Source organism: Topomyia yanbarensis, chromosome 1, assembly GCF_030247195.1.
Source record: "Topomyia yanbarensis strain Yona2022 chromosome 1, ASM3024719v1, whole genome shotgun sequence".
In the NCBI taxonomy this organism is placed as follows: Eukaryota; Metazoa; Arthropoda; class Insecta; order Diptera; family Culicidae; genus Topomyia; species Topomyia yanbarensis.
In genome coordinates this window covers 146,410,669-146,429,146 of record NC_080670.1, presented here as the reverse complement: position 1 = coordinate 146,429,146, position 18,478 = coordinate 146,410,669, and the positions used below count along the sequence as shown (strand labels likewise).

The window sequence follows — 18,478 nt, the reverse complement described above, 5'->3', positions numbered from 1 at the left end:
TTTGATTGTACGCTGACGGATAGTTCCCCGTCGAAAGAAGCTCCCGATACCGATTGATCTTTGGTTTTAGTACCACAACTTATGGAGCCCTTTGGCGCCGTGTCCGCTACCAATTAGCACCGCAATTCCTTTGAGGCCTTCAGTTGCCTTCTTTTGCCATTTAGCACTACTTCCTGGATGAGCCATTCAGCTTCCCGACTTACTCGCGAACTACTCAGTCCTCAGTCTAGCCCCCGACGATGGACCTGACCTACTCCGACAAAGAGTTACCCAGCAAAAGAAGTTCTCCCGAAACCGAGCCAATTAGCTAGGTGCCGAGGTAAGCTCAACGATTCTGGTGGAGCAGGGCGTCCAGTTCACTGGTGCCCCGATGACCCGCGACTGGTGGTGTCTCGTCGCGGTCTACTCAGTCTAGTCCCTAACGCTGATGGAGAGTTTCCTGGCGGAATAAGTTCTCCCAATACCAATTCTTCTTTGATTTTCGCTATATTTCTATCGGGCTAACCGGTGGGGTTCCGTGGTCGGCTTAGCAATTTCAGATGGAGCGTAGCGTCCGGTTCGCTGGCGTTTCAACGACCCATACTCGATGCTCTGTTGTAGTCTACTCGACTAGTCCTCGGCGGTGAATCTAGCTTATTCCTGCGGAGTTCCCTGATTGTTCTCTCGAAACTGCTGCTCGATGTTCATCATACCGTTTCCGCTGTAAGACGGTAATGATCTACATCATAACTCTATTGACTGCGATCTACGTCTTTACGTCGCTGTATTGTCCCATTCCTGCTGCCACGTCACAATCGATTCTCATCATCTTCCTCACGTTTCTGGCGTTTGATTGATTGTAGCACTTGATATCCTCCACCAGAGCGATGCAGATGGGGATCCTCTCGGCGATAACACATACTGCCTCCGAAAATATTATTCTGTACGCAATCGCAACTCGTACGACCACCAGCCGGAACGTCCTGTTCAACTTTTCGCTGCTCAGCTTGGTGTTCAGCGCCGCACCTTAGGCAGACCGATTTTTCGCAGGTGTAATCAACGTGGTTTTTAAAGCTCAACCGGTCGTCGATTATCACTCCCAATTGCTTCAAGGCACGCTTCGATGCAATCACGTGCCCGGTGATATTATCCGCTAAACCACTTTGCAGTTGCTGGCCAACAACACATCCGTCTTGTGGTGAGCTATTTGCAGCTTGACCCCGTTCATCCAGCTCTCGATCTCGTCTATTGTCTCCGTCACCGACACCTCCACTTCTCCAAGTGTCTCACTCATAACCGTTGGCGATACGTCGACCGCGAAATGCACAATTTTCACTTTCCCAGGCAGCCGCAGTGTTAGGACCCCATCGTACATCCCGCTCCAAAGAGTTGGACCGAGAATGGAACCCTGAGGAACGCCCGCTGCGACTCGCATTGACTTCTGCCCTTCGTTCGTCTCGTACAGCAGCACTCTACTCTGGAAGCTCTTCAGGATCTGGCTCATTCTTCTGTGCTGCGCTGCTACATTGACCTATACGAGGCTGGATGGCCCAGTGACTTCCCTACCTTTGACACCAGCTTCTGTATCATCCACATTTCGGGGAAATTACCGTCATCTAAACACTTCTGCAGTAACATCCTGAACATTTTCAGATATGCCAGGATCGCTGCTTTCATGTTTGGTATTCCATTCGGACCGGGGGCTTTTTTGATTTTAGTCGCATCAACGTTTCTTTGAGCTCGTCGTTAGTCGCTTGCCACTCGGCGGTGTTTGCCCCTTCTTCTTCTCCGTACGGTGTTGGTGACCAGGTATTTGAATCGTGCTTCGGGAAGAAACCCTCAACGATTATCTTTTGCTTACCCTCAGCTCAGCTGATATCGACGGGCCCTTTGTCAAGACGACTCAGTACGCGTCCCCCCGGTCAGCGTGGCAAGCAGAAAGTTAGCAAAAGTTGAGCAAAGCGAAATTGATGCTGGCAGAGTTTCTGCGAGCATTTTGCGCGATTTGTGCGAGAATTCTGGCAACGAATTCGCTCGAATGGAACAACCGTTTCTGACAGAAGCGGTTAAACCAACTGATGCTGCTCACTTTTATCCAGATTCGAGCCAGAAATGTACGGCCAAGATCTCTGCACGCTTCCTGCCACATCTTTGTCAGATGTTTTGCTCGATTCGTGCTAAATTCTACCAGGTAGGAATTGCCAGGATCTTTGCACAGTTTATGTCTGAGTTATGCCAGGGTTTTGCTCGGTTCCTATTAAAATTTGCCAGAAAACGCGAGCGAAACTGAGTTCGCCCTAGCTCAACTAACCCGACAGGATACGCGCAGAAATCTGACAGGGCTGCCAAACCAAGACTTACAGAAATCTAGCAGATCGGTCTCTGCCAGAAAATTTGCTCACTGGGCCCCAGTGATTGGCATCTACTTCGCAGCACAGCTACTTATGGCAAACTGGCTTGCTAAGCTTGATCTCCCGTTTTAAAGCATCTCTAGCTTCTCGAAACGTCACTTACGCTCCTCTCTCACCCTCCGATCCTGCTCTCTGAGTCCGCCTTCTGGCTCTAAGACAAGCAGCTTGTAGCGTACGGAGCTACTTATTTAGCCAGTAAACTGCACGCCATCTACTGCATAGCTCCAGCTTTCGTGGCATTGTAACATCACAAGCAGTAACAATCCTTCTTGTTACATCAGCCGCATCAACGTACTTGACTCCGCTGTGCGCCGAAGTGACTTAACAAAGAGGTTTTTCTTAAAGACTTTCGTCTTCCACTTTAAACTTTCAGAATTCCATTTAAAATATTAAGCAAATGTTTGCTGAAAATATTTTTTTTTTGATTATAGAGGTTTTAACCTTAGGGTCATTCGCCTCTTTGTCGGGTTAGAGAAGTCTCTTTAGAAAAATCTCTAACCCTATGTGCGGGGTTGGGATTTGAACCCAGGTGATCTGCGTACAAGGCAATCGATTTACCAACTACGCTATCTCCACCCCCTTGAAAATATTGTTTTTTTCATATTTCTTCAAAATATTTCGTGGGGGAGGTTTGTACCAATCCTTCCTAGGATACATTGGTCACTTTTTTCCGCTGTTCGATTCGTACATTCGATTCCATTCATTTGAAAAGATCAGATTGGTTAAATTAAGATACGATTAATTTACCGACATACGTGAATTATCCATTCCCGGTCAGCATAACATGAAAAAATTCTAACAATGCAATTGTCGTATTCTATTCTATTATATTCTAACCATTACACAGCCAGTATTGAAAACCATCCTGGAAAACACTATAGTTATTCTACAGTGTTTTTCTTGTCAATATTAATACTAAAATGGCACGCCTACTGTGCAGAGTTGGGTTTAAAGATGTTTCAAAATTAAACAGCAATTAAATTATTCATTATTATTAACCCATTGTTAGCGCGACCGTCAATCGTCCACGTCCGGAAGTCTACTCATGCCTTCAGTTGGACCAATAAGAAAAAATACGCTCATATTAATGGCGATATGACTGGAAACGCTAGTGAAATGAGAGAACTCACTGCACCGTACACTAAAAATTACGTCTCAGAATCACGGTTCGCGTAATCATTTATAAACACACGAGAATATGCGAATGGACACACGGTTCTTAAATCGAATTTATACACGCCATGTCACATACACTTTAGCACACGCGACATACAAACGCACACGCGAACTCACCCCTTTAAACGTTCAAACGCTCGAGCCCTTCGCGATGATACACGCGATCGTGAAGTCCCTACGCTCGCACATGTCTAAACCGTACAATAAATATCACATTCAGAATCACGGCTCGCTGCAATTGGCCTTAAGCAGTGTTGCAATTGTAGTGAGTGATTCTGACAGGGAGTCCTTCTGAGAACCTAGCTCGATGCCAATAGATGTCGAACATGTTTAGAAGCGGTTTGTTTTTTTGTTTCGATGATTTCGATTAAAAAGAATCATCGTACAGTCCCTGGAATAAATCTCAAGTTATCAAAGTTACCCCGGTAATAAAGGATAACCTGTTTTATGGAACTTATCACGTTTCGAAAGTGTAGCAAATGAATAATTTTACTTTTCATTTAAATACACAATTGTAGTTGCAATAAGGCTTCGGTCCTTGTATAGTATCTGCGAAGCAAATTCAACCGCCAGCGAAAGCATTTATCATTAACCCATAATAATAATGAATTTTTGACTTTCAGCAATGGCTAGTACCGGTAATTACCCAGATGAAGATTCTAACGACAACAGTATTTGGAATAAAAACTTTGAAAACTTAACAAGAAATGTGATTAAGGTAAGATAATGAATCTAGTAAATCAACAATAAAAACGTACACTATCACGATTAGATTTTTTTTACAAAATTTGGCAATTTTTTACCGAACTTTCAACAGCTGAACGTTCGGTAATCAGTACGGTAATTTAATAAATTACTGAACGTTCGGTAATTAGATTTCTTGGTGATCCGTCAAAAACTACCGAATAGTTCGGTAAAGTTAGTAAAAGTATGGAAGTGAAATATTTATAGGTGTTTCGGATTTGTTTCTAGATAAAACCTGATAAAACTATTTTGTGTTGCGCAATTTTCGTGTACATTTTGCTATATTTAAGGTACAAGATAAACAATTCCTTTAACAATTTAGTTAAAAAAATGCTCCCGGTCGTCAGCATAGCACGTCCTGAAAAATATTAGTGTTGATTTGTCGTGGCCTAAGCGCAAGGTAGCACATATTCATGAACTGGCAGTTTTACTAAAATTCGGTAATTGCGAAAGAATTTTACAACTATTTCGGTAATTAGTTTACCCGGCGACAATCCCGGTTTACCGTACGTATTGTACTATTATTTACAAAATTCGGTAAAACAGCTTGTAGATACAAGATTATTTGATAAAATTTTACGAAACATCTGTAAAATAAATCATTTTCACCGAAATCTCAGTTATTTATAATGTTTACCGAAATTTTTCTTCAAAAATATTACCGAGCAGCGAAATCTAAACTAAGTGTATACACTAAGACTGTTCTACGCTTGTATATTTTTTATTTCGATTATAGAGGTTTTATCTTCAAGATCATTCGCCTCTTCGGGTTAGAAATTTCTTACCCTATGTGCGGGGTCGGCACTCGAACCCAGGTGCGCTGCGTACAAGGCAATCGATTTACCAACTACGCTACACCCACGACGGATACGCTTGTATATAATAAACAACATACTCTCATAGAGAACAGGCATACACCTCGTGCTTTTAAGTTGTGCAAAATTAGAATGCATTTAGATGATAAACCTAATCTAGCACATACTTTGGCGCTAGTTAGATGCTCAATTCTAAATCCAAAAAGTCATATACGTCTTGTATGAACTAAACATCTGGCTGGTTCGGAGGGATGTCTCGTAAGGAAAGCACACTTTTTTGCATAGGAGCGTTTCTCGATCAGAATGAAATAACAAGATTATAACAGAATGCAATTTTCGTAACATATTGTATTAGAAATGTGGTCTCGTTAGTAGTTAAAATAACAGAAAATTATAACAAGTAACAACGGGAGATATAGTTTTGAAATATTCTTGTTATGTGTTTCTGATCGGATTTGGTTCACAAACCAATAAACTGTTTAAGATTCCGCTTTCTCATTAGCAAACCAGAATTTATGTGCTTGCCTTCCGAGACATCAGACCAGAACCAGACGTTTAGTTCATGTTAGGCATATGACTTTGTGGATTTAAAATTGACCGTCTAGCTAGTGCCAATTTTGGCGCTAGTTTGGTTTTATCATCTAACTGGCACCAAGATGATGCTAGTTACTGATGAGGAGAATCGGCAACGCTAAAAACTAATTTTATGTTGGGTAGTGTATCCTCTTGTACAAAAAAAAATGTTGCATGTTTAAATAGCTTCTTCGAACGTGGACGTTTGTTTTGTTATACTAAATCAATATATAATTATTTGTGCACATTCTACGTCATACAACAAATATTGAACATTTCACACCAAGTTTGACTATCACACAATTGTATAGGAGTGTATAAGCACGCTTAAAAATCTATAAATCGCACATGATAATCCTGTATAGACCATAGGTGTGTTCCAATACTCGCTACTAGCTCCTACCCAGTTAAACTCATTCCGGAACCGGTCCGGATTGCTGAATGGAGTCATTATGGATTTCAAATCAAATGCAACAACCAATTCCGACTCAGAATCGGTTGCTGCATTTGATTTGAAATCCATAATTGACTCCATTCAGGATTCCGAATCAAATTCTGAATGGTTTGACCGGGTAGTTGATCCGTAGCTATTCTGCAAAACCAGTTTGTCTCACTGTGTGATGTCATGTCCTCTAACTTGTCTATACCGAGACGTTTTTCTGTCAGCGCGTTTAAATTTGAATTGAATCTGCTCTTGTTTCCTTCCAGTTATCCTTTTTCAGCTCCTAGGCTTAAAACATGTCCATAATAAATATGACAAACGATGCTAACAGAACTCGCGAATAGCTATTCCACTCTCGTTTCGTTTCGCAGTCTCCCCCTAGCGGAATTTTATGCCCCCCCCCCCCAAACCAACATTAATTAAATTGGGCTAAAAGAGCTTTCATATCTTCAATAAAGATGTTTTAAATGAAATTCTCAACAATTTAGATTATTTCTAGGAGGATTTATGACTAAATTAATTATACCAGAAGATGATTTTATGTTGGGAAACTTGTTGCTAAACTTTCACTTAAATACTTTACTTCCCAATCAGACTAAGACCATGTTGCCCTTTGCTGTGTCAAGAAGTCGTCTCCAGTTCACTTTGTTCATGGCTGCTTGTCGCCCTGCATGGTACGAAAACTCCTCAGGTCTCCTTCATCTTGGGCGAGCTTTCCTTCGTGTAGCTGTCGGATTAGTTTCTAGAACCATTTTTACCGATCTGTTTACCATTCTGACGACATGCCTAGCACACCGCAGCCGCCCAAATTCTCCAACCAACTGTTGCTCCGGTCACGACTCGTGGCTCATACGCTCAGTGGTCGGAAATGCCAAAAACGTGAACTTAATTCACTAGAGGCCAAACTATCGGATATTCACAGGGTTGGAGGAATTGTTCGTATGAATATTCCCCACAATTCGGATTTGGAGGGATTGTTCGTATGAATATTCCCCACAATCTGATAAAAATTAAAATGAGGCATGGCTTACTGCGATCGAACTAAAAAATTAACTTTTTATACCGACGAGGTAGAAAGTTGGTGTTTTCGACAATTTTTTAAAAATGCTCTAAATGAAGAATGCGATACGAATGCGAATATATTCCGTTTTTCATATGCATCCCATCGTAGATCGTTTTCAACGCGTTCCATTCGAAAACACTAAGAGCGCGTTGGTCACCCGCCAGCATACTCCAAGTTACTTAACCGTAGAGGGCAATCGGTCTAATGGGCGGTTTGTAGAAGGTTGAATAACAAGGTTCTCCTGCTAGAATACGTTTCCAAATTTCTCTGTTGGTGTTATTATTGGCTGTTATTAGTAAGCCCAAGTACACGAACTCATCAACAAGCTCAATATCATCGCCATCAATCGACTGTCCTGTGTGTCCTGTCGCCTCGTGTGCGTACAACTTTACTCTCATGTACTATTTTTGACACACTTGTTACCAGTTCAATTAGCTTTGCTTCAACCGTCTGTCGGATGTATGCCCCCACCATCGTCTCAAAATTGTGTGTCACAATATTGACGCTACCGGTGAAACTAAAAAGCTAAACAGACTTCCGGAAAACTGCACAACTCGTGTCAATCCTCGCTCTTATTATCACTTCTTGTCGTAGCCCTTCCTGAGTTTCAGAAGGACTCGAAAGTATCCCTAATACTCATCACACATCACTCGATCTATTGCCGTTTGTCTGGAAATCCGTATTATGGAATTGTATGCCAATTTCCTCAACAAACTCGCTTGCTAACGGTGATTGGCGGCGACAAAGAATTGAGAGAACACCTTCAGCAATGTGATTGCTCGGTAACTAGTTGCTGCAATCCCGCTTAACACCCTTTTTATAGATGGGACATACTACTTCCTCCATCCAATCCTCCGGAAAAATCTGTTTCTTCCAGATTCAAAGGCCCATCTAACTCTGTGAAGGCGAAGAAGAAATTCCGTTTATTAGAACGTGGCCGATTTGGTTCTCAGTTTGTTAATCAGGTGATCGCAAGGGTGGTGTTCATGTCGCTGATGAGAAGCTTCACATTCTGCCGCGGGCTCCAAATGCGCGTAAAATGCATCTTTCTCGTTCTCGGGTCTCGCTTCGTGAGGGCAGTGCACGTTGACGATGCTGTAATTGTAGAAATATCCACACACATCCTTTCGCTGATCGTCTGCTACTTGATTACGTTGGGTCATCTTGCTCAGCAATACGAAGCTGATTCCCAACTCGTTTGTTGTGCCATCGCTCTAGTAGAATGTAACCGCTCGATGCTCAATTTCTCACACATTCTGTCCCGCAAAGCAAACTTCCTACAATTCAATGCAGCATTTTCGAAAAATCTACGATTTTCGTCAAAAACCTCCCCAAACCAAATTTCTGGCTACGCCACTGTCTAGTCGTTATTGGTATCTGTTATAGTGTGGATTTAAAATATATGCTGGAGTAGTGGCAGTATTTTTAAATTTCGCTAAAACAATCTCGCTTTGTCCATTAGTAGTGTGAGAGATTTTCAGCTCTACTCTCGGAGATGACCAAGCAATCGAATGAACTCAATTTGCTCGACCCGAATGTTCTTGTTTCGATTCCTACAAACCAAACCGATCTGAGGGCGTGATCCATCATTTCCATCAGCCAAAGTTAATTACTACTCAGGTAAAACAATCAAATACGACAATCAACAATATCTGAGAAGCGAATGCTGCACCCTCTCGCTGAACCAGTATGGGAAAGTAGTGATATCAACGAAAGGGGTAAGTGCCTTATAGAATATATATTATCCAACAATATTGATATTTGTAATAGAAAAGCATAAGCATAAGCATAAGAGATCGCCCGTAGTTACTACTCCGTTATTGACCAGAACCAAATTAGGTTGCAAAATGTTCATTGGAACAACATGCTTGGGAATAACATGATGAGCCACATTGTACAATCTATTTTGATCCCTGCATGCTGATCAATACCGACGCCGGCCACGTCCGAATGCAGATCTTCTGGGAAAGGAAGGAATGTTAGTCCGATACATGTTGCTACTAGAGACCGAGGAATCCTCTGCATCTCCACATGTATCACGGGAATGGGAGAGTTGTTAGTAAGTGTGCCAATAGCGTTATCATGTAATAATTGCTCTGGGCAGCCGGCTGCCGAGAATTTGGGAAATTTATCATTTGTTGTATTAATACGATTAGCAAAATAAGCAACTTGAACTCCGGATAGCCGGCTATAAGGAGCACTGCTTATGTTTCTTAATAATATTCAATCACGCGACGAATTTTTTCGTGGTTTCTATCGTGTCGGTGCTGATTTTACCCAGCGATCGTTTGAATAAAATAAGGAATCTTATACAGAAGGTTCATCAAACTCTTTCATAGGTGTTGCAAAGTTGGTGTTCTAGGATTCGCTCCATGCAAGCGATGTGACCTGTACATAGTTTATTAGGTAGCAGCCTAGTAAGTCTTCGAGAACACGACCGCTCGAAAAAAAAGATCCTGTTTAGTCTTTGGCTCCCTTCAAACTCTGGACAGCAGGCCACCGAGAGTATCCCATGTTTTCCAAACAAAAGCAATTCCAACTCCACACAGCCGATCGTGGGAGTATTGCCTAGAAAAGCCAATCCTATCCGCGTAATGGGCCGAATCACTATTTATTGCGACACTATTTAGACTAACTTCGCTATACCTTTTCCACGATATATTTCTTGGGTTGCAAACCACCGAGTGATAACACGTTATACGATACGAGATGTTACAAATCAACGAAAGTATTTCCTATTTCTAACATCGGACTGTTTGTGAAATACACGTATACGGACGACTATATCGAACATTAAAGGGAAATACAGAGGATCGCCAATCCGATGCACGGGCCTGCCACCAATAACGGAACTTGAAATGAGATTCATTAAAACAAACGCGACGAACCTTCAGTACGCATCGACCCGCGATCATCGATACTAGTCAAATTAAAGTCTTATTGGAGCTGATCTCCCAACAACTACTCATTTTTACGGCATTGCCTTCTCCGCCAGATCTGCTCGCACCATCGCACCCTGCTAGTATCGGCAGAAGGCTGACAGCACCCAGTCGTCGCCGGTCCAAGGACCAAATGCCATCAACAGACCTAGACTCGCGTGGAGGCATGAGATAGAATATAAAGCTAACCAATGAACATGACAGCAAAACACTTATTCTTCGTGCTGACATAACTGAAGGTAATTGCTTACCGGTCCCGATCCCTCTCGCGAACTGTCAATTCTCAAACCTTATACATGATTCAAGTCACCATTCCACTCAAACAAAACCATGTGCTTTCCCTAAGCACATTGAATGCTCTTTGGATCAGTTCCCCCGTTGGTAAAACAAACCCTAAACAAACATAGAAGTTAGCTTGCTCAGTCCAAAGAAAAGTTTGCCGACCGGCAGATACGTGTTCGCTTACAGTGCCATCACACCAACGAACACCCAAAATTTACATACGACAAAATATCTGCAATCCCGAATATGAAAGAATCAAAACCTCTACTCATTCGCAATAAAATAAGAAAGTAAAAAAACAGTTGAATATCCAAGGCGGCCCATTTCCAAAGATAGCACCGCCCATGAAGTACCCAATAAAAATAGGTGACAAGGGACGCGGACGAAATTAGCTGAGCACCGACCGGCTGGTTTGCCACCTATTTTTCGGATGAAGAATTTTGGGGCGACACCTGGTAGTCGCTAATCGCTGGTGAAACGCCAATTATTTGAATATGCTAATTTTTCTTATTGCCGTATTTTTTCACTTTTCGGATTGAATTTTTTTCTCTGAAAAGCCATTTTTCACTATTTTTAGAATTTACACTGTGTTCCTAGATGTTTTCTGTGCACTTTTATTGCCCTTGCATCGGGAATCGACGGCCGATATTTTTTCATTTGCTGGAATTCGATTTTCACAAACTGTCACCACTCGCGTCAGTCAAAAATATGCCGAAAATGCTTTTATAAGCCACTTTACTTTCTATAATCGTTGAATTGCACCCTTATTGACACTTTCGATAACCGGGAGGCAGTGAACTGCGACGAAAATGATAAAAATTAACCGACTCGAAGGGAGCTGTACAAGAGTCAACCGCTCGCGACGAAGATACACACTCGAATCCCAACAATATTGATATTTGTAATAGAGGCCACAAACCTTATTAATTATGCGATACGCGAGGAAGTGCTGGATCTAACAACGTCAAGTACAAAACTCTCTAAAACATCATAAACTGGCATGTGTCTGATGAAATTTCTCTATCAGACCACATGCATATACTCTTCGAATATAAAGCAGAAGAAACACTATTATAAGTTTACAGAAATGCCAAAAACAAAAACTGGGATGCATTCCGCTCTCATCTGTTGAGCGCAAAAGCATGTTTTGAAGCCCAAAATCCAAACCGAAGAAGAATTGGAGATCTCCTCAAATATTGTAACATCTAAACTTACGGATGCTTATAATAGAAGCTGTCCAGCTAAAACGCGTACATCCAATAAGGACGCACCATGGTGGAACAAAACCCTAGAAAAGCTCAGGAAAGTTTCTAGAAAACTGTTTAATCGGGCTAAACGGACTGGACAGTGGGATGAGTATAAAAAGTCTCTTTCGGCATATAACCTATAAATTAAAAAAAAAAACGCGAAGAAGAGGCTGATGTGCGAGCGGGTTGAACAAACTCCCGTCGTTGCAAGACTACAAAAAACTCTCATACGATCATACAAATGGGTTAGGTAGCGTGAAGAAGAACGATGTAACTTTCACCATTGATTCCCAAGAAACACTGAGTACCATGATGGAAAAACGTTTCCCTTTAATAATATACAAACACAGAATCAAATTGAAGCAGAGCCTGACTCATATGAAGCTAATACCGAGGCTCCCGAAATAGTCAGTGCTATATTTACAGACGTAAATGTGGAATGGGCGATCGACTCCTTTGAACTATTCTAATCGCTGGGGATGGACGGAATACTACCAATCATGCTACAAAAAAGCAAACAGCATATCATTCCATGCCTGACGAAAATGTTTAGGGCAAGTCTAATACTAAACTGTTTACCTACAAGCTGAAGACAAACAAGGGTAATATTTATACCAAAATTGGGGATACATCACTTCCAAAATCTTTTAGGCCAATCAACCGTTTAACCTCCATATTTCCGAAAATAATGGAGAAAATGATTGACTTACGCATTAAAGCAGAGTACTTGAAAGACTCTCCACTGAGCGAATTTCAATTCGAATATCAAAGCAACAAATCAACAATAGAGATGCATTACACATGTTAGTTGGAAAACTAGAGAATTCTATTGAAACAAAAGAAATCTCACTTGCGGCTTTTTAGACATAGAAGGAGCTTTCAACAATGCATCTCATAGTTCAATGCGGAATGCTATGAGAAAACATGGGTTTGATATTTACAAAATAAATTACTTACAAACCGTGAAATAACTAGCACGCTTGAAAACATGTCACTGACTATGAAAACAAATAAGGGATGTCCTCAAGGCGGAGTAATATCACCTTTATTGTGGTCATTAGTTGTAGACGAGCTATTGAAATCATTAGCTGAAATGGGATACGAAGTCATTGGATTTGCAGATGATGTTGTAACCCTCGTGAGGGCAAAATGTGATTATGGTATCTCAAATTGAATGCAATCTGAACTGAACTTCACTTCGAAGTGGTGTAAAAAGGAGGGCCTGAACATAAATCCCTCCAAAACAATCATAATCCCATTTACTCGAAAAAGGTCATACTCCATACCAACACTTTTGCTCAACGGAACAGTAATTGAAATATCCTCTGAGGTAAAGTATCTGGGATTGATACTCGATAAAAAACTAAACTGGAATGCGCACATTGAGCAGGTTGTAAGTGTTATGTTCCCGACCGTCCGGGAGGTGGTCCAGCAGAAAGGCGCAGTTTCCGAAGATAAGGCAAACTCCAGAAGCAGGAACCAACACTTAAACTCCGTCGAACACAGGGAGAAAGGGAACTATTCTTTTTCTACTTAATAAAAAACACTTCTTTTAATCACTTTGAATCACGCACTGCAAAAGGAGACTGACGTCTCGAATGCAGATGTTTTTATTTTCCTTTCTGCAAATGTACGCTTAAATAGCGTAACTCTAATTAGGGTATAATTTTAGCGCTGTACTAAAATTATACCCGTTATTTGGGTACATGACAGTAAGCAAGGCAACTAGTGGTCTTTGGGTGTGCAGTAGAACAATTGGTGAAAAATGGGGTCTCAGACCAAGTATGGTTCACTGGTTATACTGCATAATAGTCAAACCAAGAATAACTTATGCCTCGCTAGTTTGGTGGCCTAAAACAAAAGAGACACATCAACTCAAAAAAGCTAGGTAAACTTCAAAGGCTTGCTTGTGGAGCGATAACCGATGCAATGTTGCATCGCCTTCCGCTACATCAGGTCTGGAAATTTAACAGGACAGCTAGTGGTTCTGAAAATTTTTCCTATAAATAACCTCGTCATTGCAAATGAAGACTGGTTGCATGCGATGCCGAACTTTGAAACTACTTACAAAATTATGCAGCCTGAACGGTCAACCTGGAAACAAAGTGGCCCTAGTCTCCGCCCAGTCTCAGTAATTTTCTTCACAGATGGGTCAAAAATGAACCATTCGACAGAATCTGGTATTACAGGACCAGGAATGAACGCTAGTGTCTCCATGGGACACTGGCCGACAGTATTCCAAGCAGAAATATATACCATTCTAGAATGCACTTACGTATGTCTGAAGAGAAAATACCGATTTGCAAATATCTGCATTTTTTCAGATAGTCAGGCTGCCCTCAACGCATTAAGGGCTCCTATATGTCGCTCAAAACTGGTATGGGAGTATATTCTTGCACTCCGACAATTGGCAGAGAAAAATCATGTTAATTTATATTGGGTTCCAGTGCATTGTGGAGTTGCAGGGAATGAAAAAGTCGATGAGCTAGCAAGAAGAGGGTCTTCCACTAATTTTATCGGCCCAGAACCATTCTGTGGAGTCTCATCGAGTGCCCTCAAAATGGAATTGAAAAAGTGAGAAATCACAGCTATAAAAAACAATTGGAGTACCACACCTGGACTACGACAATCAAAGAAATTTATCTCACCCAACAAGAAAAAAACCTAGAGTTGTTTAGACTAAACAAAAAAGAGCTACGCATCATGACAGGACTACTTACCGTACACTGACCGAGTAAATGTCATCTTAAGAAAATTGGTAAGCTTACAAACGATACATGCCGCGTCCGCGAATCCGAACGTGAAAAGCGGCCCTTACACGTTCAATATTTTCGTCAATACGAGTATTGACGATATTGTTACAATATTTCAGTCCCGTTTGAAATCCACATCGTCAATATTTTTTTTTCCATTACACGTACAATACTTTTGTCAATACACTCTAGTATTGACAAAAATATTGAACGTGTAAGGCCCGCTAAACATCAGAGCATCTGCTTTGCGAATGCAGTGCATTGATACAACGCAGACTAAGAGTCCTCGGTAAAGGAAGATTGGAGCCTTTTGATATTTGGACTGCAAATCCCAAGCAGGTAATAAACTTCATACGAAGTGGAATGCCTAACTGGGAAGAGTGTGTATCTCAACAACGACAATCACTCATCAATAGTGATATGTCATAGTAGATAGTACACTTAGATTAAGGGAGGGGCACATCACAATAGATCTAAATACTGGTCGCAGTGGTTTGTCTTCAACAAAAAGAACATGTTTGTGTTATTATTTTTAGTGTTGTACATCTGTCGTATTCAGTCGTTGGTATGGAATACCTGAATTTAATATTCCGCAGCTATTTTTTTCTGCTCAGGAAGCCATCCTGCTCTGGTGAAAAAATCTGAACTCTCTGCGAACCGTATGTGTCATTGCAGAGTTGATTAGCTTAATAATACATATTGCGTGCACCTTTTATATGATATGAAGGCAGGAAGAGTAGATAAACTCACTCCTTCGATTTTGAATGTTTTATTTCGTTTGTAGAGGTTTTTAATGTTGGGATCATTCGCCTTTTTTCATTTGGTTACAAAAATCTCTAAACAGATGTGCGGGGTTGGGAATCGAGCCCGGGTGAACTGCATACATTGCAGTCGATTCTCCAACTACACTATTCCGTTTCGTTAATTGAATTCTGTATTGTGGAGTAATTTCAGGAAAATTTGATTTCTTGTATTTTACGGGGATGGGATATAAAGATGCGGAATTTCCGTACGTGGGATGAAAAATTTGAACCACTGTAGTTGCCAAACGGAGCCGTGAAACTGTTTTATATTCACATTAGATAAATCTTTTTCAATTTCGCATAAAACTTGCCATTGCGCATTGAAATCCATGCTGGATAGAAAAACTTATTTTGTTTACTTTAGAAGTAACTTATTTCTTCTGTTATTTCTTACTTTCAGGACGGTTATGCAAATGGTGTATCAGATGGACGTAATCAGTTGTACCAGAAAGACTTCGATCGTGGATATCATGAAGGCTTAGCGATGGCATTCAAGTTAGCGCAGCACCATGGTTTCACCATTGGAGCCCAACAGCTATTAAATAATGAAAAACTCGTGGAAAAGATCAATTCGGACCTAATTCTCAAACAAGATTCCGCATTGGCGCATTGTCAGTTGTGCTTGGACAAAGCATTGGAGCGTCGACCATTGGAAGAGGTTGTATACGTTCAAAGTGATCATAACGAAACAGTGATAGAAAAGCTTAAGGAACGTTATAGTGTATTGTTAAACAACTATAGGATTTAGGACCGATGTATATTCAATACTTCTTTCGGTATCGGTGATCCTTGAATACTTTTATAGAGTCTGTATTCCAGTGTACTAAGTAGTTGGTAGGTGTATATACTGTAGTGACATTTTGTGTTATAGCTATGTTAAATACATTAGCATTTGTACATCATTTATTGTGTGATGCCTTTTTCTCTCTATCCTAAGTATTGGTGAAGATGGTCGTGGCCGGCAATAACGATTCTCATGCTATTGGTTTACTGAACTCATAAGAGATAAAGTTCATTCCTGATCATTTATCTCAAAAGCAAGATGAGCTGAACTACCTATAGGCAACATGATAATCGTTAGTATGCAATCTACGAATAGCACCGTGCTTCGCAATGCAACGCATTTATTGTGTGATGATTTTTTCTTTCTACTTAACTTCTGAAAGAAAATGATAAAGCGATTGTCGCAACAGAGGGTAGTGATAATTTTATTAGGCCACTCATGGCGTATATTTTTTGTTGAGCCGAAAATTCGGCCAACAACTTGCGCCGTGAAAACAATATTTCATTTCCATTTTGCAGCGTTTGGTGGGGCCATGAGAGCGCAAATCAGTTCAACGCCGATGATAGGAGGGGTGATTAATGGCTGAATGATACGTGCAGACCACAAAACGCCATCGGAGAGGATCCAGGTGTAAGTTCGGGTATACGGTTAAAAAATTGATGTATACTTGACGAATAATTGCGCTTCAGGATGTGATGAAAAAGTGAATTGAACAGTATACTACTGGGGCCCTATTCTCACAGTCACGTAACCTAGTGACTAGAAGGAAATTTTCTTCTAGTCACCAAGTGACGTGACTGTGAGAATAGGGCCCCTGTTGGCTGTTCAGATACAAAAATAATATATTTCTTTACATTAGCCTACTTTAGTTTGCGAAATCGTGAGCGCAGGTGTACGTGGATGATCCGGAAGGGCTCAAGCATTTGTATGTTCACGTGTTTGTCGCGTGTGTCAGCACGTATGTAACTTCGCGTGTATGAATTCGATTTCGTAACCTTGAGGCCATTTGCATATTCGCGTGTATTTATGAATCGCGCGAATCGTGAATAGGATATTTGATTTTCAGTGTTAGGCCATGTCGCCATGGAACGTGGTGTCTAGTGGATATCAGTGTTATTTTTGATTGATTTCAGAACCGAGGGAAATGATTTCAGGACGTGAGGGACAGATGATCACGTAAACACGGGCATTTGTAGGTTTATGATTGAGAACGCGTTTATAAATACTAGACGGTTCACTTTATAACCGGGGTGTTATCATGTTTGGGAAATCGCGATCGTATATTTAGGTAAGCGAGGATGATCGCCAGGGGCTGCCAAAGATTATCTGGTTTATTGTTATTTTCGTCTTGGTATGGAACACCAAACCAGGGCTCATCGTCAAGCCCAGGGTACCTCCAAAGAGAACATGGCCCTAAGCCCAATTTGCACATTATTGCGACCATCACCAAGTGGGTAATAAAGGTCGCCAAGTTAAGTACTAAATTTGATCACAATGTAGATTAACTAAAAAAATAGTCGTACTCAAAGTTTCTATGTAATCACAAATAACAGACGTTTAGGCTAGAACAAAATTTCTTCAAAAACCTGTGTAAACTTTCAAATTGATAAACGTTGAAAATCCGTGTTTCACCATTGCCATCTTCGCAACTGTTTGCTACACATGTTTGGCAGCTACACTCTATCTGCATTGTATTGATCACTGCGCCATCTACAAACGTTTTGCCAAACGTGTTTAAGATGTCTGATTTATTCGGAATTTCAGTAGCGGGTATTGTATTGATCACTGCGCCATCTACAAACGTTTGCCAAACGTGTTTCAGATGTCTGATTTATTCGGAATTTCAGTAGCGGGTATTGTATTGATCACTGCGCCATCTACAAACGTTTGCCAAACGTGTTTCAGATGTCTGATTTATTCGGAATTTCAGTACCGATTACACACGACGGTAATCTGAGTCCACTGAAGCGGGTGTTACTATATAATTCATTTGTGTCAGAAAGACATTAATCGCACTTGATTTGAACGCATGAGATTATATTTAAGTTTTAATATAATATTTTTTATAGCATGAAGAGAAAAATTCTTCCGCTCAATATAAAAAAATATCTGAACATTGTAACCTCCTAGCACAGATAACAGACGTTTAGGCTAGAACAAAATTTCTTCAAAAACCTGTGTAAATTTTCAAATTGATAAACGTTGAAAATCCGTGTTTCCCTATTGCCATCTGCGCAACTGTTTGCTACACGTGTTTGACAGCTGCACTCTAACTGCATTGTATTTATCACTGTGCCATCTACAAACGTAACTTTAAACACACACATTCTCAAATTGAACAACATAGATGAGAAATAGCGTAAGGTGGCTATTATAACAGTAGAGCCTAATGCAACCCTGTTTCGCACCACTTGGTTTCGAATCAATCATATGAGATAATGACTTTGTATTTGGCAAAAACAAGTTG

General features: G+C 40.9%; 1 protein-coding gene across 1 annotated transcript in view; it reads left to right on the top strand.

Annotated features, from left to right (window-relative positions):
* The window catches only part of LOC131676661 (uncharacterized), a 42,202-nt gene extending 26,073 nt beyond the window's left edge, over positions 1 to 16,129 (top strand). The window contains exons 2-3 of the mRNA XM_058955898.1: positions 4,190 to 4,284; positions 15,628 to 16,129. Coding sequence (XP_058811881.1) covers positions 4,192 to 4,284; positions 15,628 to 15,975 — 441 coding nt within the window. The 5' untranslated portion in view covers positions 4,190 to 4,191 and the 3' untranslated portion in view covers positions 15,976 to 16,129. The remainder of the gene's footprint in view (positions 1 to 4,189; positions 4,285 to 15,627) is intronic.
* The last annotated feature ends 2,349 nt before the right edge of the window (positions 16,130 to 18,478 follow it).